This window comes from Amblyomma mixtum, chromosome 1 (genome assembly GCF_055824585.1).
Source record: "Amblyomma mixtum isolate Tamu chromosome 1, ASM5582458v1, whole genome shotgun sequence".
NCBI classification, from domain to species: domain Eukaryota; kingdom Metazoa; phylum Arthropoda; class Arachnida; order Ixodida; family Ixodidae; genus Amblyomma; species Amblyomma mixtum.
In genome coordinates this window covers 26,064,196-26,088,958 of record NC_143012.1, presented here as the reverse complement: position 1 = coordinate 26,088,958, position 24,763 = coordinate 26,064,196, and the positions used below count along the sequence as shown (strand labels likewise).

The 24,763-nt window shown below is 47.4% G+C and overlaps 2 protein-coding genes across 2 annotated transcripts in view; one reads left to right on the top strand and one right to left on the bottom strand.

Annotated features, from left to right (window-relative positions):
* LOC149365805 (globin-like) overlaps positions 1-24,763 on the top strand; it is a 177,393-nt gene that overhangs the window by 91,312 nt on the left and 61,318 nt on the right. The gene's annotated exons all lie outside the window — the stretch shown is intronic.
* Positions 307-24,753, bottom strand: LOC149365806 (uncharacterized). Its single transcript, XM_089569286.1, has 3 exons — positions 23,623-24,753; positions 2,400-2,443; positions 307-553 (listed from the first exon to the last, which is right to left on the bottom strand). The coding sequence occupies exons 1-3, from the start codon at positions 24,751-24,753 to the stop codon at positions 307-309; spliced, it is 1,422 nt and encodes a 473-aa protein (XP_089425412.1).

Genomic DNA, 24,763 nt, shown 5'->3' with positions numbered 1-24,763 from the left:
AGTACTTGAAGTAAAAACCCGTGCTCTTACTATTTCTTCCTCCTGAGTTCTTTCTTGTTTTCCTACCATTTTCTTTTCCTCTTTGTCCGAAGTGGATGTCCCTTTTTGATGAGAAAAGCGACGCCCGCGTGGACGCATAACCGCTTACCATCGTACATGTACAGGGTCACCGGGTGCATTAAAGACAAGGAGCTGAGTTGCGAATCTTAAAGTGCCCTCTGACATTCCGTTGGCTGCGACAGCAGCAAGACAGGAAACGCCCTCTGTCGGGCCGAATAAGTGACAGTGTCACAGTTGCGGCACGGCCTACCCCGCCTCTACATCAGTGCGCCGACTCTGAGGCCGGTCTGGGCCCGTGACCGCAGGCGGCGCGTTCTGGACCGGAACACCAATCTTGTCTTGCTTTGTCCATGTCCTTGCCTGGTACTTCTTAGCATGCCCCTCGTGGTCCATGCCTACCTTGGAAAACGTTGTCTCTGGGTAGCGGGTGGAGGCGGGTGTTTTCTTCACGACGCCGTTGGGTGCCCAGAGAGAGTCCGTTATAAAAACGTCGCTGCAAAGAAAAACGAAAAACAGAAAATATGCAGGATCCAACACTGTTTATAAAGCGAGATTCGGTGGGATCTCTGGGATGAAATGTAATTATATTCATCCGCTAACTACGCCTACTGCATGGCTAATGCCTATTACATATCCCTCCGTTTAACTCGTAAGGCTATAATGTCATTGCAATGGCGTAGGGGTTATGGTCAGTAGTAGTAGTGGTAGTGGTGGTAGTGGTAGTGGTGGTAGTAGTAGTGGTAGTGGTAGCAGTAGTCATAGTACTGGTAGTAGTGGTAGTACTGGTGATAGTAGTAGTAGTAGTAGCACTGGTACTAGTAGTAGTACTGGTGATAGTAGTAACAATAGTAGTAGTGGTGGTGGTGGTAGTAGTAGTAGCAATAGTAGTAGTGGTTGTGGTGGTGGTAGTAGTAGCAGTAGTAGTAGCAGTAAGTGTAGTAGTAGCAATACTAGTAGTGGTGGTGGTGGTGGTAGTAGTAGTAGCAATAGTAGTAGTGGGGGTGGTGGTTGTAGTAGCAGTAGTAGTAGCAGTCAGTGTAGGAGTAAGTAGTAGTAGTAAGCAGCCTTATTTAATACACAAATTAAGTTTCTTCTCTAATCCATGCTTCTTTAGCTCTTTCTGCCTCTTTAACATCGCGGCCAGTTATACCGTGGCCGATACGGTACACGCCTTCTGCTACCGCATACCGGTGTGCAGTCTCCGGCCCAAGCATGCACGAGCAATGACGCGCAGTATACGCGGCTTAGCCTCTCCTTTTTTATTTTTTTCTCCATGAATTTCGTTCCTTTAGTTTCTCTTTTCTTTGTAAGCGGTGTTTCGTTGTTTTCGGCGATTCGCCGCTGCACCGCGAAAGAAAACGCATTCGCTTTCTCTCTCTCTCCTTATTCTTCTCGAAGGTCACGCTGCGAAAGCGGAGCGTCTCAGGCGGGTCGAGCTTTGTCTCAGTTCGCTAGGCAGAGCGATATACAAAGTGTTCGATTCGCTAAAGAGGAGTTCAACTCTACCTATGTTTCGCTTGAATTGCGATACAACACAGTGCAAGAAATGGGCCTGGGCAGGGAATGTTATGCGAAGACAAGATAAACATTTGTCCTGAAGGGTAACAGAGTGGATTGCAAGAGAAGGCATTAAAACAGATGCTTGGGCAAGTTGGTAACTCATTTTCACCAGAACAGCGCGCACTAAGACACGGACACGAAGGGAGACACGCTCGTGTGTGTCGTGTCTCCCTTCGTGTCCGTGTCTTAGTGCGCGCTGTTCTGGTGAAAAAGAGAAGGCAAGCGTAGCAGGGGGTGGCTGAAGGTTAGGTGGATGGGTGAGATTAAGAAGTTTGCGGGGATACGGTGGCCGCAGCTGGCAAAGGACAGGGTTAATTGGAGGTACATGGTAGAGGCTTTTGCTCTGCAGTGGGCGTAGTCAGGCTGATGGTGATGGTGATGAGAGTTGCGGGACGGAACTTCGGCGGGGCGATCGGACACTTTCGCTGGCTCCCTTCTGCGGCTCCCATTTGTCTTGCTGAAGAACCGAACTTTCACAACAACTCCGAAGACTCGCCACTGCACGGACGGCTTGAGAAACGTGAAGCCATCCTGGGTTCAGGACTTTTTTTTTTGCTCGAGAAGGACTGTCGTCACAATCGAGGCCGAAATTTCCTGAAAAATTCGCAATTTACCATCATGGCTTCTAATTCTTTTAAATACCCTATTTAGGGAATGTCATACATTACGTATTATGGGAAGGCAGGCGCCATTAGTGACTTCGCTTTCCTTCGACTTCGATAGCGATAGCTATGTCATCATATTCGCACACTCGAGGCGAAATATTTACATCTGCTCACCCTGTTCTGTGGTCGACTTCCACGACAGCCGATGGCAGTACACTCTAAACAGAAAGGAGTAAAAGGGAGTCAGCTGTCCTCTACCGCACTCCATTTTACAAAAATTGGCTGTGGGTTAGCTCCGGTTAAACCAGGAGGATTGCGAAAGCAACATCTGCGCGTAGCCATATATTGTTACGTGGGCTACATTGCCCACAGTCTCGCCGTTTCGCGTGCTCTTGCACGACCATACTGCGCATGCGCGAGGAGCAAGTGACGTCACTACGCACAGCTGGCGCATCGGCGGCCCCGGCACGCTAGCTGTGCGCCGCTGCTGCGCATCGGAGAGGAGAAAGAGAGAGAGAGGCGATGGAGAACGCGCGGCAGCGGCGGCGGCCCTAGCCCTAGCACGCTAGCTATGCACCGCTACTGCGCATGCGCAAATGGCGAACGCGGCGGCGCGCCAGCTGTGCGCCTTGTGACGTCACTGCTCCTCGCGCATGCGCAGTATGACCTTTCCTCGGCTCCGCGAAATGGCTCGGCGACTAGCGTAGTGTTGCTTTCGCAACAAAAGGGAGTGCGCTAGAGGAGAGCTTACTCCCTTTTTACTCCCTTATAGTCCCATTTGTGTTTAGAGTGTAGCTGCCTTTGGGTGTTACATCGCGCACATAAATGTGATGGATGATGCCATGTGTGCTACCTGATCCGTAACGTGGTGTTTTTTGACGCCACCGTATGTCCTGCTACGCCTGCCACCCAACGCAATGAAATATGGGAACCTCTCTAGCGCCACTAAAGTTGTAAAAACGAAAGGTTACGATATTATTTTAGCGCCTCTCCCTACTTATAGACCTGTTCAAAGAGATCGTGCGATAAGATGACGAGAAGCTGTTATGCCACAAGATTCTGTCCTTCTCGCTGCAGAAGTTTTCATAATTGCACCTCACCCAAAAGAAAATGCACGTAGCTACTTTGTTACCTTTGCATATATGAAAACAAGAGAGAAAATACGGTGCTTTTTCAGATATGGGCCAGACCGTGCTCGATCGTAGTCCGGGTTGGCGAGAGCTTGTTGGAGTGCGTAATAATTGCATTTTGTTTTGCTTTGACCAACCGAATGTTGCTTTTTGCGAAAAAAGAAAACAACGGAAAAGGTATTTACAGGCGAATCTCGTTGTAACGAAACGGTTTATTATGCAATGATGGATATAACGAAGGAATGACGATTTCTTTTGGAAGCTCTGTCAACAGGGGCTATAACAAAGGTACGGCTTTATCGAAGTAATGGCCGGGTCAGTTTCGTTATAACGAGGTTCAACTGTATCTTACAACTAACGCACACATCCCGTTGCCCGCTTTTTAAATTCCTTGATTCCACAGACAATTAGCAAGTTGTAAATTCGTCCAATGTATTCAACAATAACTGAGAATTGTAGTGGTTAGCACAGTTAACTCCAATCACGTTGGGGTCTTTACACGAGGAAGGCGATAACACTCTCTAGTTTGGCACAGTGACCACAAACTTGTCTTTATTGAACCGGCGCCTGATTAGCAAGGACTAAAAGCTTCGCTCTTTCTCTCAAATAACTGAAACGCTTTCCCAATTCGCACCTAAGTAGGCGTTCACTATAAGCGGTGCACCATATCTGTGCCGCGCCCACCGCGGTCATAGTCAGTGGCTTTGGCTTTCGGCTGCTAATCCCAAGGTCGGGGATCGATCGAATCCCATTTACGGCGGCCGCATTTCGATCGAGGCGAAACGCAAAAGGCGCTCGTGTTCTGTGCGATGTCAACTCACGTTAAAGAACCCCAGGTAGTCCAAATTAATCCGGAACCCTCCACTACGGCGTCCCTCATAGGTCACGTCTCATTACAGAACGTTAAACCCTCTAGCTACTGACGCCGCGGTGGCTCAGTGGTTATGGTGCTCGGCTATTGACCCGAAAGACGCTGGTTCGATCCCGGCCGCGGCGGAGGAATTTCTTTGAAGGAGAAATTCTAGAGGCCCGTGTACTGTGCGATGTCAGTGCACGTTAAAGAACCCCAGGTGGTCGAAATTTCCGGAGCCCTCCACTACGGCGTCTCTCATAGCCTTAGTCGCTTTGGGACGTTATACCCCATAAACCAAACCCAAACCAACCTCTATAGCTACTTCTCTGCCTATAGAAGCTTTTGGGTTAGTGGTGTTACCGGCCTTTCGCAGCGCCAAACCTGGTGCATTCTCTATAAAAGGAAGCGAAACATTACGTACTGCAGCATTGTAAAGGCGGGGCCAGATGTCGCCGTATACTATATATGTCCGAGCAACAGTTTAGGTCCTTCCTCTGTCTTTTAGGGTATGCGCTCCTCACCTTGCTATGGAAAAGGCGGGTCCGCTCTACCGCTCCGCGCTATTTGTGACACGCGGTGCATATTTGCGCGGATACGCCGAAAGTCCCCATATAGCTCTCGAAGCGTGGAGCGCTGCGTGTCGCGCAACGGCCCCAAAAATGCCGGATGCCGTCGCTTGCTCGGGGTGAGAGACGCGTGGCGTATCCGCGTGCCTCGGGTGTGTGTACGCTGCCACCGCGCGCAGTTTCCTTCAGGCGGTGTCTCGCGCGACGCGACTTGACGTGCGGGGAATGAATATGGAGGTCGGCGCGAGCGTCATGACGCGCGCGTGTGGGTTGTGTTTCTTTGACGCTGCGCCGATGTTCCAGGATGCGGGAAAAACGGACAGACGGGATCGTTGCTGCTCCCGGACGAGGCTGCGCGTACGAAACATAAAAATGTAAATAGTTTTTTTTTTTAACTTGAGCTTTCGACCAGAGGCTGGTGACTGACAGCGTCACCGGTTATCCGCCTTAATTGTTACATTAACGCAGGAGGAAAAGCGAGAACTGACGTAGATGTTTAAGCACACTACGTGGGTTACTGAGTAGTTGGCAGCAAAAGTTCCCGAGACGTAAACTCCGCCTTAAACGTGCACTGAAGAGGAATCTGAACTCGTCTTTTTGCCGCGGGAACTCGATCTACACGTTCTGAGCATTCTTAGAAACTTCGATTTATTGCCCTGTGTGGCTGATTTTCCTAATTAAATCGAATTAGCGTCGGGCTCCCGCCTTTATTTTTTTAATTCTCCCTCGTACGGTGGGCGGAGTCGACCAACGCGTGGAGTGCCTTGCAGCCAGCTCCGTGGAGGCTTTCCTTTCGCTTTATTTTGTTTTTTAGATTTCCGTGAATAAACAGTTTCGTTCGCAGATAATATAGCCGCAAATTAAGCCCGCAGAAATAAAAATACGCGCGGACTATTTTCTTCTACGGACTACTACGTATTACTCCGCCGATGGCAGAGCGGCAAGCCGCCACGGGGCTGGATGAAAGGCGCTCCACGCGTTGGTCGACTCCGCCCACCGTACGAGGGAGAATTAAAAAAAAAAAAAGGCGGTAGCCGGACGTTAATTCGATTTAATTAGGAAAATCAGCCACACAGGGCAATAAATCGAAGTTTCTAACAATGCTCGGAACGTGCAGATTGAGTTCCCGCGGCAAAAAGACGAGTTCAGATTCCTCTTCAGTGCACCTTTAAGGGTATGAAGCGAAAGAGTTAACGGGTTAATGCCTATATATGCGGAATTAGTCATTCTCGGCTTTACGTTCGCAGGTCCCTGGGAGTCCTCGTACCACTCCTGGTGCAGCGGTGCCGAGGTTAAAGGGTCAGTCTACTCACCCAGATGAGTGTATAAATAATGCCATATTCTGGTAGTTGGCACCCTATAACATCAATAACGAGGGGTCTGCGCCCGGTTTAGGCAGGAATTTATATTTTATTTCGGCGTTAAAAGTCGCGTAAAAAAGCATGGTGGCGACCCCAAACGTTCATTTTGTTCAAGAAAGTGGTAGTCTTTTTTTGTAGAAGCATAAGTGAATATACTACGTACCATTTGTATGACCCAATGTCAGAGAAACGCACGTTTTGTTCTAGTAAACTGTAGAAGGCGTACCGCTCGCTTTTTCTGTAAATCACATGAATATTTATAGTTACACGTACGCAAAACGCAGGCACATTCCCACTTTTAGTTCAGCGTATGCTAGCAGAGACGCAAAAATAAACTCAGCCTATAGTGGCGCCATCTGGTCGTCAGGACGGGATCCATTGCTGTAAACAAACCGACTCTCCACTTAAGCCTAGGAGCGGCAGAATCGTCACTCTAATTATTAAAATACAGCAAATTTATCTCTTATATGTTTTATTATAGGCGAGATGAGACGAAGCGAAAGACAGGTGCCCCATTTATGGCCAGTGAACGCACTGAAAAAGGCAGCAACAACGAGAATTCAGTCCAAAGCGAGAGGTCCGGCTTCGACGGGCGCCGCCATGTTTGTCGCCGCGCGGCGGAAATCCAGATGGCTGCCAGATGAGACTACCATCTCATACAGATGTGTTCCCACATTAATAAATTCTATTTTAAAATGTTCTACCGCACTCCTTGGCACCACAGCTGGCTAAACGGTAATTTGAGTAAAGAGCCATCGGTTGCCGCAAAGAAAATATGGTCGATAATATTCAGTAGACTGACCCTTTAAGAGATGCGCCACTGCCCTGCGATGGCAGGTGCTGCCACCGGTGGGTCTTGTGTGACCCAGGTTGCTCTCCCCGAGCAACCTCTTGCGACCAATCATTAATTTAGCTACCACCTATCACGGTGGTCGGTCTGCTCACAATCCGGTGGTAAGGTTGGAATCACGCCACAAGGTGGCGTCACCTGGCCTACCTAGGTTGCTTCTCAATGTATTTTTCGCTCACAACTTTCACGCCGCCGCCGCTGATGACCGCGACGCCGCCGGATTTTCCGCAGTACAAGAGCCTCAACGCTATCGTGTTAAAAAATTGTCTCAGTGCCAATCGCCTAAAATTCCTGCTGGCAAAATGGGACGTCCATGCTCTTTATCTGCTGGATGCAACGCTATACGATTGGGTCCGAGGCAGGGTATAGTACATTTGTACCGGAGTAAATGCATCCCGTAAAATTTTGTTGTAGACTACATGATTCCAAGAGAACGCGCTTTTTTATACGGCATCGACCTCAACACAACGTCAAACGACGGCAGGGACAGGTTAGGGGCGGATTTAAGTGGGGGTGGAGGCGGGGCGAAATTTTACATAGGATAATCATGCTGAACCCCATTTTTTTTAGGCGAGCAAGGTCCTAAAATTATAGGGTTCAAATGAGACCGCCGCACTTGGCAAAAGTACGCTTCAGTTGACGTTTGGGGACAGGTTGACGCGTACGCGTTGTACTGCACTTGTGAACACTCTTGGCAGACAATAAAAACGCGTTCTCCACGTTGCGCTACACTTAACGGCATGTTTTAAGCCAGGCAGCTGATGTACAGCCTTTTTCAAGCATGTATGGTCCAAGTGGTCTACTTATATAAGTCATGTGATGGGGCTCTTGCCAGCATCCACGAAAGTCCCAAGCTACGGAAATGCAAGAAGGGCTTCTCGTGCCCTCGAGAGATTTTTATCGCTGGCTTTGCAGAATGAACCACTCTACAAGGCCCAGAAGCAAACCGCGTGAACTCTAGATTTTTAATTCGGTGTCGGCGTTGTGAGCGAAAAATCATGAGCATGGCTCTGGCAGGTGTTCCTCAGAGAGCAGCCTAGGAGGCAGGTGGGCCACCTAGCTAGTCACGTGACCCTGCGACGTCATCACAACCTGACCACACCTGACCACGCTTGGAACACCTGTCATCGCAGGGCAGTGGCGTCTCCCCTAACCGCTGCACTACTGCGCCAGGAGGCGTATGAGTGCTCCTATTGATCTATGAATGTAGAAAATGACCTTGATGAATATATGGCGATTAACCCATTACTCTACCGCGTCAATTTTTTATCCAAGGCTGTGCATGCATCGTACCGAGACCTTATCCCTCGCTCTAACGCTGGTCGACTGTTTAAACGATTTAAACGACTTGTTTCTCTTCCTCCTCGCACTAACACGAATCACCCTATGTGGGGGTTAAAGGGGAGTAAGCTGTCCTCTGGCGAACACCCTTTCAGAGGCACGACATTCTATACGTAAGCCCTTCCATATATATTTCTGTCACTAAAATACGGAATACTTACGGTTGACACCGGAAAGTAATTCCATCTAAAAAACACGCGAAGTTCTAGTAGTTACGTAAATTTTAACTGAGGTTTCAATATCCTCTATTGGCTAACCTCAAGACCTCCGGTGCCGCTTAAAAGACTCCTCCCATTGCGAACTGCATGAAGTTACTATGTTTTGCGGTGTAAATATGCCTTCGTTTACAAGAGTAAGCTTTCCGTATATTTAGTGATCGAAATATATCCTGGTCCTTGGGCGACACGCCCTGCCCCTAGAAGGGAGTATGCTAGAGGTCACCTTACTCCATTTTCACTCCCATGCAGGTTAATTAGAGTGCAGGGTCCAAAGTTAGAAAGCGATGACGCTTCATCCGCTTGGGTATTTTCCTTCGTTTTAAGAAATATGCTGACGGGAAGTTTAGTAGTACACTCAGGTGCTAAGAAGTTAGTAACAAAAACAGTAAAGATGGACGCTGCGTGGCGGCCACTATGGCTGATTCGTCGAGAACCGTTAACCATATGTGCATCCAGCTATACAGACGCGCTACTTAATTGTCCACAGTACCTGCCTTCTGCCTCTTCGAAGTTTTCAATGCGAATCAAATTACCATGTAGGCTTACTTTCTTAACAGCGCAGACGAGTACAACCGCATTCCGAGCTCCCAACTCGCTAAGTGTGGCGCTTTCGGCATATCTGCATGCCTTACGGCAATGCTTGCCTATATTCGACTTGTTCTCTTTGCAGTGCCCGCCTGGTTTACTTTTACGTCCTCGGCCAACCTTACACAAGGAAGTCATTCTCAGTGCATAAGAGGCAAAGTATAAACAGGCGAACGGTATATACATTCAACAGTAAACATAGGGAGCGGGGTCTTAAGCGGGCGCGGGTCAGATGTGCGGCCATCTAGCGGGGAAAATCAGAACAGAAATTAGAACAACAAATGCATAGAGAAAGGCAAAGTCCGTCCAGCTTTTGCCGATGGGCGGAGCGCGCGGGGGTCGAAGGTCGCGTCTGTGCTGTGCGGGTTAGCGTCGTCCACTCCTCCTTACTAAGCCAGCGCGAACCTCTGCGTTGCTAGCTGTATGGCTCGCTTCTGAGAGAGCGGCGAAACGCACACCCCACCCAAGCGTGGCCGAGCAAACGATCGCAACCCCAATACCCCGTGAACTATACACAAGCGATCCGTGGGGCTAGCTATACGCTGACGTCCGCAGTCCGAAGGGCCAGCATGCGCACACATAACACTCGCTGGAAGTGGGGGGAACCCACTTTTCGTGTTTGAGCGCGCCGCAGACACGGTGTCAAAAGGTTCGGCGCGGAACGAGAGAAGAAAAATAAATAGATGAAAGATAAATTTGCGCTTTCAGCGACTCGTTTGACGGACAGAGAGAGAAAGCCGAGCTCATCGAAAGCGCGGTGGGAAGGAGTGCCACTAACGGAGAAGACCGTGAGACGGGAATGTTGGGAGAGAAGACAAAGACGAACACGAAATAACCCGTAGGCGCGTTGCTCGTATGTAAAAATACGCGCTCGTCTGCTGCGCCTCGCGCAACGAAGACGGCTGGAGTGGCCTTTAGGGAGCATAGCACAGACAGGTCTGCTCGTTCGCGGTTCTGAAGAGCAGTCGTCCCCGATTGGGTGTACGGTCTTGGTACGCCGTGTACACTATACGCACAGTACGCGGTCACAGGGTTTCGAACGGGACTTCACCGTGAGAGCGGTCTTGCGCTGACGCGATCCCTTGCTTCTTGATCTTTGATCTCTTCGTTTTAACCTCGTTTGTGCCCCGCGTATCACGTGCTTATACAGACTGCATAAATGTCAGTAGTTTCTGCTTCTGCTTGCAAAACATGACTGAACCTCACGCGGTTAGATAAGCCGCTTATTATAACATATCGCTCAAAGCGAAGTTAAAATGTCAGGTACTGCAGGTGCAAAGTGCCTCCTGTAAGATCGGAGACCAATACTTCCGTCAGTCACGCAAAAAACGGGTGGACTGCTACACAAGCAAGTAATTGAATGAAACTGTTTTGTTTTTGGTCTTTTGTATATGCTTGAGCATGTGTGCAGTTTTATCGTTTATTGCGTTGCAGAAGTTCAGAAATTAGCATAACTTTCTGATATTGATTACATAGTAATATCTTTCGCAATAAATCTACCTGTTTTCTTCAAGGCAGAAATGAAGTTCTTGGCCCCGACTTTCCAATATTCGAGTCAAGAACAGTTTCCGGGTTTCAGCCAGAGGGACGGCTCTGGAATGAGCTATTAATCACGTGACATGACAGGTGCAGTTTTAAAGAGGGAAGCTACCTCGGTGCTCTCGTTCTGAGAAATTTTTTTGGGTAGTTTCCTTGGTTAAAAGTCACAGAAGGCTCAGGCTGTGAGGGACGCTGTAGTGTAGGGCTCCGGAGATTTCGACCGCCCAGGGTTCTTTAACATACGCCATTACATCACACAGGACACGGACCTCCAGTATTTCGCCTCCATCGATATGCTACCGCCGTGCAGGGATCGAACCCGCATTTTTCGGTTCAGCAGCCGAGCGCCATAACCACTAAGCCACCGCGGCGGCTCGTTCTGAGAAGTGTTCACACATCTTGATAGGTGCAACGCGGCAAAGTAGCTATAGCGTGACTGAAGCTGTCACGCTTTACGTTGAGTAGCCTGTCCGAGGAGCAACGATTCCATCATGTGGAATGCTGAATTTCCAGGTTTCGAAACTTCCCGAGAGGTAGCCTATAAGATCCCTGCGGTGATTCGAGTTACTGGGAACTGCGCATCTGTTAGTGGCTCCCTGCAGGCGTGCAGTGAGCCATTAACACATGACGTGACTGCTTGCAGATCCCGTGACCGCATACCCATCACATCACTCATGCAAAGCTTCTGATTGGTTCTCACAACCGTGACGTCATCACTCACGTGGCATGTTCAACACTTCTGATTGGTTCTTATAAACATGACGTGACCAGTCAGCTGACCTCTCAGGCGCCCTTAATGGCATGTAGGCATGTATAAGACGCTGTCGACAGTTCCTCCACATGCTACGCGTTGGCGATTTCAGCGTCGACATCCAGGAGAACAAGAACTTTGGCACTGATGTTAGAATGAATATTAACAACTTAAAGCAGGCATCTCTTCCTCTTGTCTCAAACGTTGTTTCAGGATCCCAGCGAATTTCCTAATCTCGCCGCTCAATGCAACTCGGTTCTTAGCCAGCATTGACTAGGCTTCCTTTCCGCTAGTGTCTGACCTGGCTCCTTAACAGACAACCTATTAACAATTCTGCCCATTACAAGCTCTGGTCCATTTCGTTCTATTCTCAGGGTATCATCAACTCACTTTTAATATCTGACCAGTGCTGCCCCCTTTCTGTCTCAACGCACCCATCTTCCTTTCGACCGCCGGCTGCGCCCTCGTTAGTCTAATTTCTAGCCTCTTGCTAAGTAGCCTCACGATCCCAGATGGCCGTCGACCTGTGCAGGCAACTTTGGCCATCTGCCAAAGATCTCTGGTATCAGTCTGCATCTCTTTCCTCAGCGCTTACGGTGAGTTGCCAGTTCGAAACTGCACCCCTATCTACGGGGCTCTAAGAAGTCAATTAACAGCCTCTTAACTTTTCACTTCCTCGTTAGCGCATCGAATTCTGAAAAGTTAATTATACTCTCGTGAAAAACGCAAACGAAGAGGAAAACCAGTTGGGTGCATGCAAAGCAGAGCGTACTACGCTTCTTTTGTGGTCGAACAAGACGCCCCGTGTGTAGTAAGTATATAGTACGCGGTTTCGAACCAGCCACGCATGACTTGCTTGTAGGCGGCGTAATGAGAGTTCGCCGACAGGTGGCGCGCGCGCATACCGGAGGACTTCTTTCCCTCCTAGCTTCTCCCACGCCGATTAGTTGGGGCAAGGTGCCGAGGATACCCGGGGTGCGTAAACAGAACAATGGGACACATGTCTGCCGCGGTCGTCGCTCTCGAGGGAAGTTAAATGCACTGCGGGGTTCCCTGCACCAGATACCGATCGTGTGTGCGGCGCTGGTCCAGAGAAAAGGAAAGTGTGGTTCTGCATTATTAATTATTGATGTTTTGTTTCCACAAAGCCAGAGCGCGAGTATAGATAAACGAAGAAGCAGAGAAGTAAACGGAATTATTTTGGGACTCTCAAAAGTGGAGCACCCTTCTTTGTTTTTGTTTTTATATTTTGCCCGAATTCTAAACAGCGCCGTAATAAACAAGAGGCAGCTTTTGAACTTCTTATCCGAAGAACCCTTTTTCCCTACGCTGAGGCAAAAGTATTCACGCGCTATCGAAAAGCTCGTACGCAAAGTACCCCCTGCAGTGCACGTAACTCGTTCGAAACAGCCAACATCTTTTGGGCCACAGTGCCGAGGGTAACTGCGTTTTAGAAATTCTAGAAACTGATACGGGTATTACTTACGGTGACACGCCTCTCAGTAAATAGGGAAACTAACGGTAATCGTTTAAACGTTATCTATCCCAATATTAGGTAACCAGTCCACTAATTAGCACGTTTTTGCTGTACTTCGATGCGGTACACCTCTGTGCCGAAAGAAACGCTATCCCTCGTTCTCACTGTCACGGCCCAGGCAGTTCGTTCTAAGACATGGAGCGTGCTACGCGAGTGACAGCGCGGGTTATATTTGCTGCATGCAAGACAGAAACGATAGAACATATTCTTATCCTGCGTAAGGCCCTCCAGCCCTCAGTGCAAGAGGCCATCACAGAGGTCTGAGATGTAGTGGGGTTTAGGAACAGGCACTGATTTTGGTGGAGGAAGGAAAGAGACCAGTTTAGGTAGGGGAAGAAGAAAATTGGCATGTAATCCGAAAAAGTTTAGCACTATAAGAATAAATTGCTAGGCGGTGGTACAAGGGGAATGTGGCTAATTATCTGTGTATCCATCTATCTTGCATAGGCTCTCTTGAGGGGCACGGCCTACTCCCGTTGCCGGTGGGATGGTAACGCGCCGTGGTTCTTGGAATCATAAGCCCGACTATCCGGTTCCCGGCTTAATTAATGAGAGGTGCGCGGGAATCCGCCGGTTATTTATTTGGTGTTTACCAAAACACGTGTAGGTGCCTGGACAGGACGCCGCTGCATATGTCTCGTCTCCATCTTTCTCCTTCGTCCAAGCTCGTTTACTGTTTTTATTTTCTTTCTGAAATTTCCCGATCGACCCTGCTTTCCAATTTGAGCAGCATCTTTCGTAGACGGCTCTCCGGGACGATTGCGTACGTGCAAAGCGGTCTCTGGCGACGGTGGCGCCGCCAGAGCCTGGTGTGAAATAATGGAACCTATCGGCGTGGGCCGTGTTTGCCGCATAACGGCCACACAAGCCCATCGAGTTCAGTTGAGACTGGATATCGAAGGCCTTCGAGTTGACAGATAATACAACTATCCGAGTATTTGGCGGATATGCCGACAGGTCGATGAACAGACAGACGTAGCGACGGATGCGTGGAGATAGAAGGGGATATGGACGGACAGATGCACTGATTTGGTCTGACATGTAGTCAAAGGCGTACCAATAGAAGAAAAAAAATTGTGAGGACACTTTGGCAAATAAAGTGTTGAGAGGCGAAAGCCGAGGACACTATGCCGTGACGACTTTCGGTGGATGTGACGTCACACCGTTCCCGTGGCTATATCGATACCCAAATTATACATCTTTCGTAGATGTTAAGTGTCAATTTCGCTTAATTACACATTTTTCCAACTAATTTGACACAAATCCGACGTTTTTCCGACCATTCTGTGACAATTTTCACTATGTCGTGACGACTTCCGGTGGATTTGACGTCACACTGTTCCCGTTACTATATCGACGTCCACGCTATTTCGACGAAATTTCGACATTTTCGCCTATAATTAGTTAACTAATTAATCTACAGTCATCACTCTTAGCTTCTAGACTCATTTTTCCCTCTTATATCTGAAGCAACAGAGGAAGCAACCATTGGTGTTCTATCTTTCTTAGTTCCCGAGTTAAACGCGTGTTACACGCTTTGTTAACGGATGTCAGCATGAGCCATTAACGGCTTTCGCCTTAAAAGGCCGGCATGGGCCTACACACCGGCAGCCGGACACATGTCTGAACTTCGCCGCAACCCTGGCCTTGCGGCTATAAAGGCTCAGCGCGAACACTTCCTCGTTGAAACCCAGCCGCATCAAAAAATGAGGCGCATAATGAAGCAGACGATCTCCGCCAGCAGCGGCTACTTCACTTCGCGAACCGTTCCTTCTTGATTTCGCCACAGCAAAGTTATATTACACCGCATACCACAACGGCCGGCTCGTCCCACCGCGATGGCCCAACACTCATGGATCCGGGCGGTGAGCCCATCGTTAGTGCATGCGCGAGCCGGAAAAGAATCACCGTGTGGGCGTGCGACGACGTCGCTTTCCTTGACCTTGCATCCCGACCCCGAGGTCCATTCCACACCGAGGCGCGCGTAACGCCCGCAAATCGGCTTCGCCGGTGCCCTTCCAGTTGGGGAGACCTTGACCAGGCGCGGTGATGAGTGGCGACCACGCCTCGCTTGGACGGCGCGCAAGTATGCATCACGCCACGGGCGCCGCCTGTTAGACGCAGCGCTGCACCTGTCCACGTTCTCGGCAGGATTCCAGGTACACAGAGAAGCAGTCCGCGTGAAAGCGAGAAAGAGTTCATGAAGTTGCTGGCATTGCCGCTTTTTTACCAACTGTCACAAGTACGAGGCCTGCGTCTATGCGGGCAGTGCAGTGCAGTGCAGTGCGCGTTAACCGAGCCATTCATGCCACTGGGGTTTTAAATGCCCGTGATATAGCATCCTTTGTGCAACAGCGTAGGATAAGGCTGGTTGCTTATCACACCAGTGTCGTGTCCCTGCTTACCTCCTTCGTTGTGTGCCGCCCCTGCATTGTTTTTTTTTTCATCCTGATCCAATGTCTTTCCATGTTCTTGGCTTTCTGTCAAATCAGCTTCATTCTGGTCACGTGCTCGCCTACCATGTAACATGTGAAATTGTCTGTGCCAGCTTTTTTGACGTGTAGGACATAAAACTTTGTGCTAGTAGAGTCGGCTTGAACAGTTTGCTGATACACGTCCCTTGAGGCGAGGTACGGAATTAACGTTGGCATATACAGGGTGTTTCACCTAAGACTTTCTGCAATATTTAAAAATAAGCTATTTGAATTAGATGCGCGCTTTTTCTGGCATAGCATTGTCAGTGGTGTAGTACATCATAATGCAGCTAAGACGCGCTAACTAGCAGGCTTGCTAACCAATATTTAATAGTTAACTTTTAAACTATTACCGTTGGGCTCCTTAATTATTGAGAGGCTTGTATCCCACCGTAAGTAATGTCCATATCCGTTTTTATCATTTCGAGAACGCGATTATCCTCGACTCTGTGGCCCAACAAATTTTGGCTATTTCGACGAGTTAGGTTCACTGGAGAGGTTGCTTTGCCTGCAAGCTTCTCAAACCGCATGTATTTTGGCGCGATGTAGGCGAAATTTGTTGGGCCACAGCGCCGAGGATAATCGCGTTCTCGAAATGATAAAAACGGATATGGACATTACTTACGGTGGGCTGCATGCCTCTCAATAATTAAGGAGCCCAACGGTAATAGTTTAAAAGTTAACTATTAAATATTGGTTAACAAGCCTGCTAGTTAGCACGTCTTAGTTAAATTATGATGTACTACACCACTGACAATGCTATGCCAGAAAAAGTGCGCATCTAATTCAAATAGCTTATTTTTAAAAATTGCAGAAAGTCTTAGGTGAAACACCCTGTATAAGCACGTACGTAGACCGGTCGCTCGTTTGCGTGCCAAGTGCAGAGCTGCCGCGTCAGCTTTTAAGCTGATGAAGTGTGAGAGTGAATGATTACAAAGCCTACACAGAGAGAGAAAGATGAGCCAACGGTCCGTACAGTTCCTTACGGTGGTTAACGTTACGGTGCTGTAGTTCTTACACTGAAGTTTCCAGGCCAACGCCTCAGCTATTTCGATGCCAGTCACATCGCTCGTTTCGCACTTGGATCGATTTTGGATGATTCTGTTCGTTTACTCGCCGCGGCGTGGCGGCACCTATGGGGAGTGGTGTACTACGTCATTTCGGGTGTTGCTGGCGTGCCTCACGTACAAAAACGAAGGTACGACATTTGTTCGGTCGTTTTTCGCAGCACGTGGCTAGTTATTTATGGGGTACTCTCTTCATAACTGTTTCTTTGTGTCTACCTCTTCATGCCTTTAAAGCATGCACGGCACAAGCGCGAAGGCTAGCGAATTTGAGAGAGGAAGAAAGGGTGTCGGCAGAGGGCGCGATTTGCAGAAACCGCCTCTATCCGGTTCATCTGGGTGGCATATACATCGAGGGGGCGCTGCCCAGAAATGCCGCATAAAGGTTATGAATCTCTCTTGTGTCGTCGTTATTGGCCCCTTCATGCAGAAATGTAAAAGGGGGGAGTTAATTTTTTCAGAAAAAAAAACTATTGTTGCGCGATTGAAATTCGCCAATCAGGGCGATATCTGAACGCGTAACGAAACGATAAAAATGTACATCTAAAATATTCAGCTACAGGCGAAAAAGCAGGAGCAAGGTTTAGTACAATACCATCGCCTCTTAATGTAGCCGCATGGCCGTTGAAATCTAGGATTGTTTCAACAGCTGGGCTAACTTATGCAATGAACGACCTTACAACATACCTTCCGAAACCAGGAGACACCCTGAGTCTGTTCTTGTAAATGCTGATGAATGTGGTTTGTATAACACATTAAGATCTCATGACCTTGACGCGAACGTAAGCGAAAACTTTCGACCGCAATGCACTCTGTATCGTACGTAATACATCGGTAATTGCTGGCCTGAGCGGCAACTACGGGGCTATTTTAAACCGTTTTCAGTTCGTGATGGCATCGTATATTTCTTCGCTACCTGTCTTTTTTTGTAACAACTCGCCTTCTTCTTTGCAATAGTAAATAATCCTAAAACCGCCAATCGAAACCAAAATTGAGCTACGCAGCGCTCTGGTTGACATGACGTCATGAACGCGTTTTCCGCGAAACTTTCGAGAGATCAACTCTGCAATCTGTGCCCAATTTTGGTATCTTCAAAGCTTTGTGCGTCAACTGCGTGTCAGCTTGCTTGAAATTCGCACTCGAGTGGAAAAAAGACTAAAAAATTAACGCCGCGAAATCATAAATTGAAATAGACGCTGGTAAAGTTTAACACGTGTCGCGACTTTAAATAGAGACCTAACGATACTATCGTAGTGTGTCCTTGCACGGCAATGTATTCCATGCACCGCGCAGCTAGCGTAGCGCGGGAAAACCTGATCGCGGGTACGGCAACACTGCCTTCTTATTTACTTTTACTTTTTTTTTTACAGGCAGAAAAAGCACAGTGGGATGCCCCTGTCTCCGCAGATATAAGCGTGTACAACGTTCAGAAAGAAGTCGTACTAGTGGCATGTGTCAGTGCATTTTTTGCAGCGTTGGAGCTCGCGTAAACGTGTTAGTTTATTCTGGTAGACACTCAGTACTTGAACTGAAATTTATGAAGCAAGCAGAACACAGAGGAGCTGCCGCGGTGGGTCAGTGGCTATAACGTTCAGGTGCTGAGCTCAAGGTAGCGGGTTCGATGCCGGCCACGGCTGTCGAATTGAGGTGGAGGCGAAATGACAGAAAATTAACACGGTCACCTAATTACATTATGTGTTGACAGTGCCATGGTATTGGAAGTTGTTGATGCCTTTGCCGGAAGTGACGGGTGAGGATTGTGATACCCAGGTTGCTCTTCCCGAGCTCTCTCCGTACACTACCTACCAAGGTTGGCAGGTGACGCTACCTGCCACCTGGGAATTATGTAACGCGGTTTTTTTTTCCGATGAGACGTTCTAATTCTGTCGCATTAAAACGCCCGTTAGCTGTGCTATATCGGCACACGCTAAACAAGCTTACGTAGCCGAAATGAATCTGGAGCCCTTCACTATGGCGTCTCTCATAGCCCATGAGTCGCTTTAGGGCGTTAAAGCCCACATACCATACCATACCATACCATACCATACCATACCATACCATACCATGCCATACCATACCATACCATACCATACCTTGCCGTGCCATGCCGTACCGTGCCGCACCGTACCGTACTGTACCTTACCATACTCCCAACGAAGTATTAAAAAATTGGTCTCGATTTATCTTTGAGGCCTACCTTTTAGCCCTAATACCAAATTCAGTTAGTCGTTTGGGACAAAGAAAAATTTTCGAGGGCACTTTGGCAACTAAACTGTTGAGAGGCGAAAGCCGTGGACACTATGCCGTGACGGCTTCCGGTGGATGTGACGTCACACCGTTCCCGTGGCTATATCGATACCCAAATTGTACACCTTTCGGGGATCTTAACTGTTAACTGCGCTTAACATATTCCCATCTAATTTCACACAAATCCGGCGTTTTCCCGACCGTTCTGTGACAATTTTCCCCATGCCGTGACGACTTCCGGTGGATGTGACGCCACACCGTTCCCGTGGCTATATCGAAGTTTGCGTTATTTCGACGCAATTTTGACATTTTTGCCTATAATCAATTAACTAATTACTCTACAGTCATCAAACGTGGATTCTAGGTTCATTTTTTCCTCCTCTATCCGAAGCAAGCATTCGTTTTCTCCTATCTTTTTTTAGTACCCGAGTTAACACGGGTCCTCACGCGTGTTAACGCGTGTCCTCATGCATGAACATGTCAGCTTCGATTTTATATTTGTTTTTCTCCCTTGGTGTTTGTATTGCCACGCTGGCCTGCCTTGTTGTGGTCTCTTGGGCCCTGTCAAGCTGCCTCGAGCAGCTTTTTGCCCAAAAGTTCCTACCATGCATATGGTGAAATAAACGAATTGAATTGAATTGAACACGCTGCCAAAGGTGTGACACCCTCTCCTAACGGACGACAGTAGGAACCATTAAAGGCTTTCGCCTAAAAATTTTCAATTACCGCAGTTGCCAATACAGGCCTCTTCCGCTTCTTGACTAGTCACGCCGTGGCTGCGAGCCAGTGTCCCCCCCCCCCCCCCCCGTCGGCGCTGAGACGAAGCGACTGGCGTCTTTCCTCCCACACCGGATGCAGAGCGTGACAGCAGATCGGGTAGGCCGATTAAAACTTCCCAGTTAGAGCGCGTTTGCGCCAAATAGAGCATAACGTCGGGCAGCTTGAAAGAATTCCTCTCCACCGGGGTCCCTCCTCCGAGCCGCCGCCATCGTTCATACGTAACCATTACTCACTGTCTCGGCTACCGAAAGCGGCGAAGCTATTTCCAGCGTCACTTCGCGCACGTAGAGCACATACCGGAAAGCGTATGCCTCAACTAAAGCACGTTTCCGTGATTAATGACACGTCGTCGAGTGTATATATATCCCCCACCGAGCAAACAAGCTGGCTTTCATTTCTTTGGGGGACTCCGTCCTTCTTGGTGATTAACTTGCATGTGGCGAAAGGTGACGTCATGTGGGCATGCGAAGGACTTCTGAGGCCGGATTCGAATAGCGCGTGCGTACACTGTGAAATTCGCATGGAACAGCCCCTAACAGTTCGCGAACGCAGTGGAGCGCCGAAATTTATGATCTTCGGTTAGCCGTAACCTTTGTTTGACAAGAACCGGGTTCCGAATGATGCCGGCGCAACGTCGATGACATGAAAGACGGATCCGAATTTAAAGACCGTGACAGCGGTAGCATCACGGATTCCGAGTGCGAGAAAGTGATGTGTCGCGACTTGCCTCGAGCTCCTTCGTGCATGCATAAGGCGTGGAGGTGATAGCCCCTTATTTTCTCAGAAAACGAAAAAAGAAATTATTGATTGATCGCCGAAATTTATTCGTTGGCACAAAGGAAACCGCTATATCTTTATAAAAATCGTCTATAGGCAGTCTATAGACTTCTTATAGACTCTACTGCCTTCCTATAGATATCTTTTTTTCTATTCGTAGTCTATTTATTTATTTATTTATTTACAATACTGCCAGTCTCAGTAAGAGACCGTAGCAGGTGGGCATCAGTACAATATAGAGTACAATACAGAAAAATTACAAGCAGATCAACAAAAATGAGAACTCTTACATAAGTGTTATATAACTGCTAGTAGGCAGGTTAGCAAACAATAACTTGAGAATTCAGAACTGAAACAAAAAGAAATCAAGTACAGCAGGAGTCGTTCATTCCAGCATGCATGCTAGTATTTGAAGTATTTTACAATATAAACTAGAAGAAAGCGAAAAAGAAGGTAACGGGTGGCAATATGTCAAGAAATATCAATAAGTAGCTGTTCGGGAGTATCTGGTAAAATGTAGGACTATTGATATTTTACTGATTCTTGTTGCATTCTACTAATCTTGAGGTGAAGGAAGATAGTGAGTCCGACATGGTAATCGATGGATCGAGCTGATTCCATTCGCTGATGGCTAAAGGAAAGAAAGAATGCTTGAGTGTGTTCGTTCGGCATGAGTATTCAGTCAGCGTGTGCGCATGCTTGTGCCGGGATTGCCGTGACTGTGAGAAGGATGCATATTTAGACACGTCTATACTGTAGGTGTTGTGCAATAATTGATATAAAAACTTCAAGCGGGATTCTTTTGCCCTAGATAATAGTGATGGAAGGCCAGATGATACTGCAAGATCGGTAGGGGAGTCAGAGGGTTTGTATTTGTTATGAATGAACCTTAAAGCTTTTCGTTGCACTCTCTCAAGCCGAGTGATGTTAGTGATAGAATGCGGGAACCAAACAGTGCTTGCATATTCCAAGATTGGCCTTACGAGGGTAGTGTAGGCAAAAAGCTTGGTATTTTGAGGGGCCAAACGTAAGCATCTTCTAAGGAAGAACAGCTTTCGCAAGGCAGCAGATGTAACATTGGCGATATGCGCGTCCCATCTTAGGTCAGAAGTTAAAGTTAACCCTAGGTATTTATGTTCAGAGACCCTTGAAAGCGTTGAATCATTGATACTGTAGTCATAGTTATATGGCTGTTTTTTCCTGGTGACTGTCATGCAAACGGATTTTTTATTGTTTAACGTCATCTGCCAGGTGTTACACCATTCAACAATTTTGTGAAGAGAGCTGCTTAGCATGAGGTAGTCTTCAGAATTTTTTATCGTTTTGTACAGAATGCAATCATCAGCGAAAAGTTTTATGTTACAGTCAATATTGTTGGTAACATCATTGATGAAAACTAAAAACAACACCGGTCCTAGAACAGATCCCTGCGGGACTCCTGATGTAACGGGAACTGGCCTTGAATGAACGTGTTCGAAAGTTACAAATTGTGAGCGGTTCGTCAAAAAATCTGTGATCCAGTTTAACACTTGGCCATCTCCAATTATGATGCGTAGTTTAGATATTAGTTTGTTGTGGCTGACACTGTCAAATGCTTTAGAGAAGTCTAGTAGTATTATATCTGTTTGACTGCAGTCGTAAATACTAAGAGCTAGGTCATGCACAACCTCTGTTAGTTGGGTGACAGTTGATAAGCCACGACGAAAGCCATGTTGATGGGGTGATAATAAGTTTTCGGTCTCCAGAAAGTGCTTTAAGTGTTTTGCTATAATGTGCTCCATGATTTTGCACGACGTACTGGTAAGTGAAATCGGTCGATAGTTGGAGGGTGAGTTTGCATCTCCGGATTTATGAATGGGTAGAACCTTTGCTTTTTTCCAGTCGTCGGGTAGCTTCGAAGTTGACAAAGACTTACGAAAAATGATACCGAGATATTTACTGCACCATTCTGCATATCGTTTAAGGAACTGATTTGGGATGTCGTCTGGACCACTTGTTTTCTTTATGTCTAGGTTTAGCAGCAGATTAAGAACACCATCATCTGTTATGTGGAGAGGACCGATACATGGCGTAGATGTGCAGAAACTGTTAGGGAGAATGCCGTTATCTTTTGTAAAAACAGATTTAAAGAAATCGTTGTGCATGTTAGCTTTCGTCTGTTTTTCCTCCATGGACAGGTTGGATGTGGCTGTATTGTCTTTACGAAAATATTTCCAGAATCTATGGGGATTATTCCTAAGAAGTGTAGGGAAGGTCACGTTAAAGTACTGTTCCTTTGCATGCTTTGATATTTCTTTTAGCCTTGCGACTGCACTGGTTAGTTTTAATGATTTGGTAGCATTTCGCCCCTTTTTTTTAATTGATCTACGGAGCCGCTTGACTTGCCGTTGTGCGTGAATTACGTCCCTTGTGATCCACGGGTTGTTTTTCTTAGGCCGTTTTATTTTTCTTGGTACGAATACACCTACACAATAAGTTACCGTATTTCTAAACTGTTCCCACAAGGTGTTCACATCAGTGATCTCACGTGAAGCAATGTCGAAAAATGATTCGAATTCGTGCGCAAGATGTGTTACAATGCTAGTGTCGTCTGCTTTAGCAAAATTGGCTATGATCTGCATGCTTTTCTGATATACTATACTGCTCTGTAATGGTGATCGGCAGATAGGTATACTGTGGTCCGAGATGCCTTCTATGACGTCAACCTGAGCACGCTTTTTAGGAAAGTGATCACTGATTAGTATCAAATCTAGGATATTGCCAATTGTTCCGTGGGTACGTGTGGGTGTTGAAACGATTTGATGAAGATTAAAATTGAACATTAAATCGATGAGGGCCTCTGAAGCTCTTGATGTATAATGCATTGTTGTCCAGTTTATGTCGGGGAGGTTGAAATCACCCATGATAATAATCCGTGAATTTCGGGCATGGTTCTGAAGGAAATCCTGAATTGTAGTGATGGCTTCATGTCCGGTAGAAGGACTTCTGTAAATACAGCCGGTAACTATGTCTGTATCTTTACAAATTATCTTGCAGAAAACAGCTTCCGCGCAAGGAACTTCAGGGAGAATAACGAAAGGTAGCTGCTTCTTAATCAGTATTGCCACGCCCCCTCCTCGTGAACCACGGTCTTTTCTGATGACGGAATAGTTCGGTGGAGCGATTTCGTGATTTGAAATTTCAGGTGAAAGCCATGTTTCGGTGATTCCAATTACGTCTGGTTCATGACAAAGTAAGAGGCTTTCAAGTGACTGTGTTTTGTTCACTATGCTTCTTGCATTTATATTTATGATCTGCAAGTCTTTGAGTTTTCTGACGAGTCACTCGAGGGCTGAATTCTGTGTCCTTTTTTTGCATAGGAACTCTGCTATTTTTTTCTTCGTCCCAAATATAAACGCGCTTATTTATGATCAACTTGTCAAAGGCTAGCGCAACCTTTTCTTTACTTTCTCGTTCTTGTTTGGCGCTCGCCCACAGTTTCCTTCTAACATCTCGAACTCTGACAGAAAAATCTTCACCGATAGCGTATTCTGTGTCTTTTAGTTTGAAGCCGTTTTTCAATATTAGTGTTTTTTGTCTCGAATCTAGCAACTTCATAATAACTGGCCTAGTCTTGTTTTTTTCTTGTCTACCTAGCCTGTGAATTCGCTCGATGGCGACAGCTTCTAGTTCGAGGGTGTCTTGCACTATAATTTTGTTCACTCTTTCCTCAAGACCTTCATTAGTTTCTTCCTCCTCCTCCGGCAGTCCGTATATAATTAAGTTGGATCGTCTGCTGCGATTTTCCAGTTCATCGATTTTCTTTTCCATTGTTTCAATTACGCGATCCATGCGTGAAATTTCGTTCTGGCAGGTGGCGAGTTTCTTTTCAAGCTGTGATAAGGCATCAAGCTTCTTGTCTATATCAACGAGGCGTACTTCCTTTATGTCTTTTATGTCGCTAGCGATATCTTTGAGTTGTTTGGCAATTTGGGCTAGATCCGGGCCTGGGTTAGTTTCAACATCACCGCTTAGGAGCAACAACTTGCGTAATACAACAGTTATACAAGACAATTGCTGCGGGCACGGCAGCACAAACAAAAAAGGGTCACTTGAGCGGACACATTTACCAAACAGTTTTCTCACCTGCACAATATAGAGGAACGGGTTATTGCTCCGCATCCTGGTAGTGCTGCCGTGCCCAAAACTGGCAGATTCTTCGGAGCGCGTATATATATCCCAGTGTGGTGGCGCTTGCAGCAGGTCATGTGCTCCGATGAACACACTTGTGACTGTTGGCCGCTGGAACGGGTAATCTTGTGCTGTCAGCGATGGCAGATCCCGCACGTGGAAGCTGGTGGTTCCGGCTGATTGTGCTGTAATCTTCACGGGTCCTTTGTTGCTGGGGATGGTGACTGGAAGCAGTACACCGACGACGATCTGCACAATATAGAGGAACGGGTTATTGCTCCGCATCCTGGTAGTG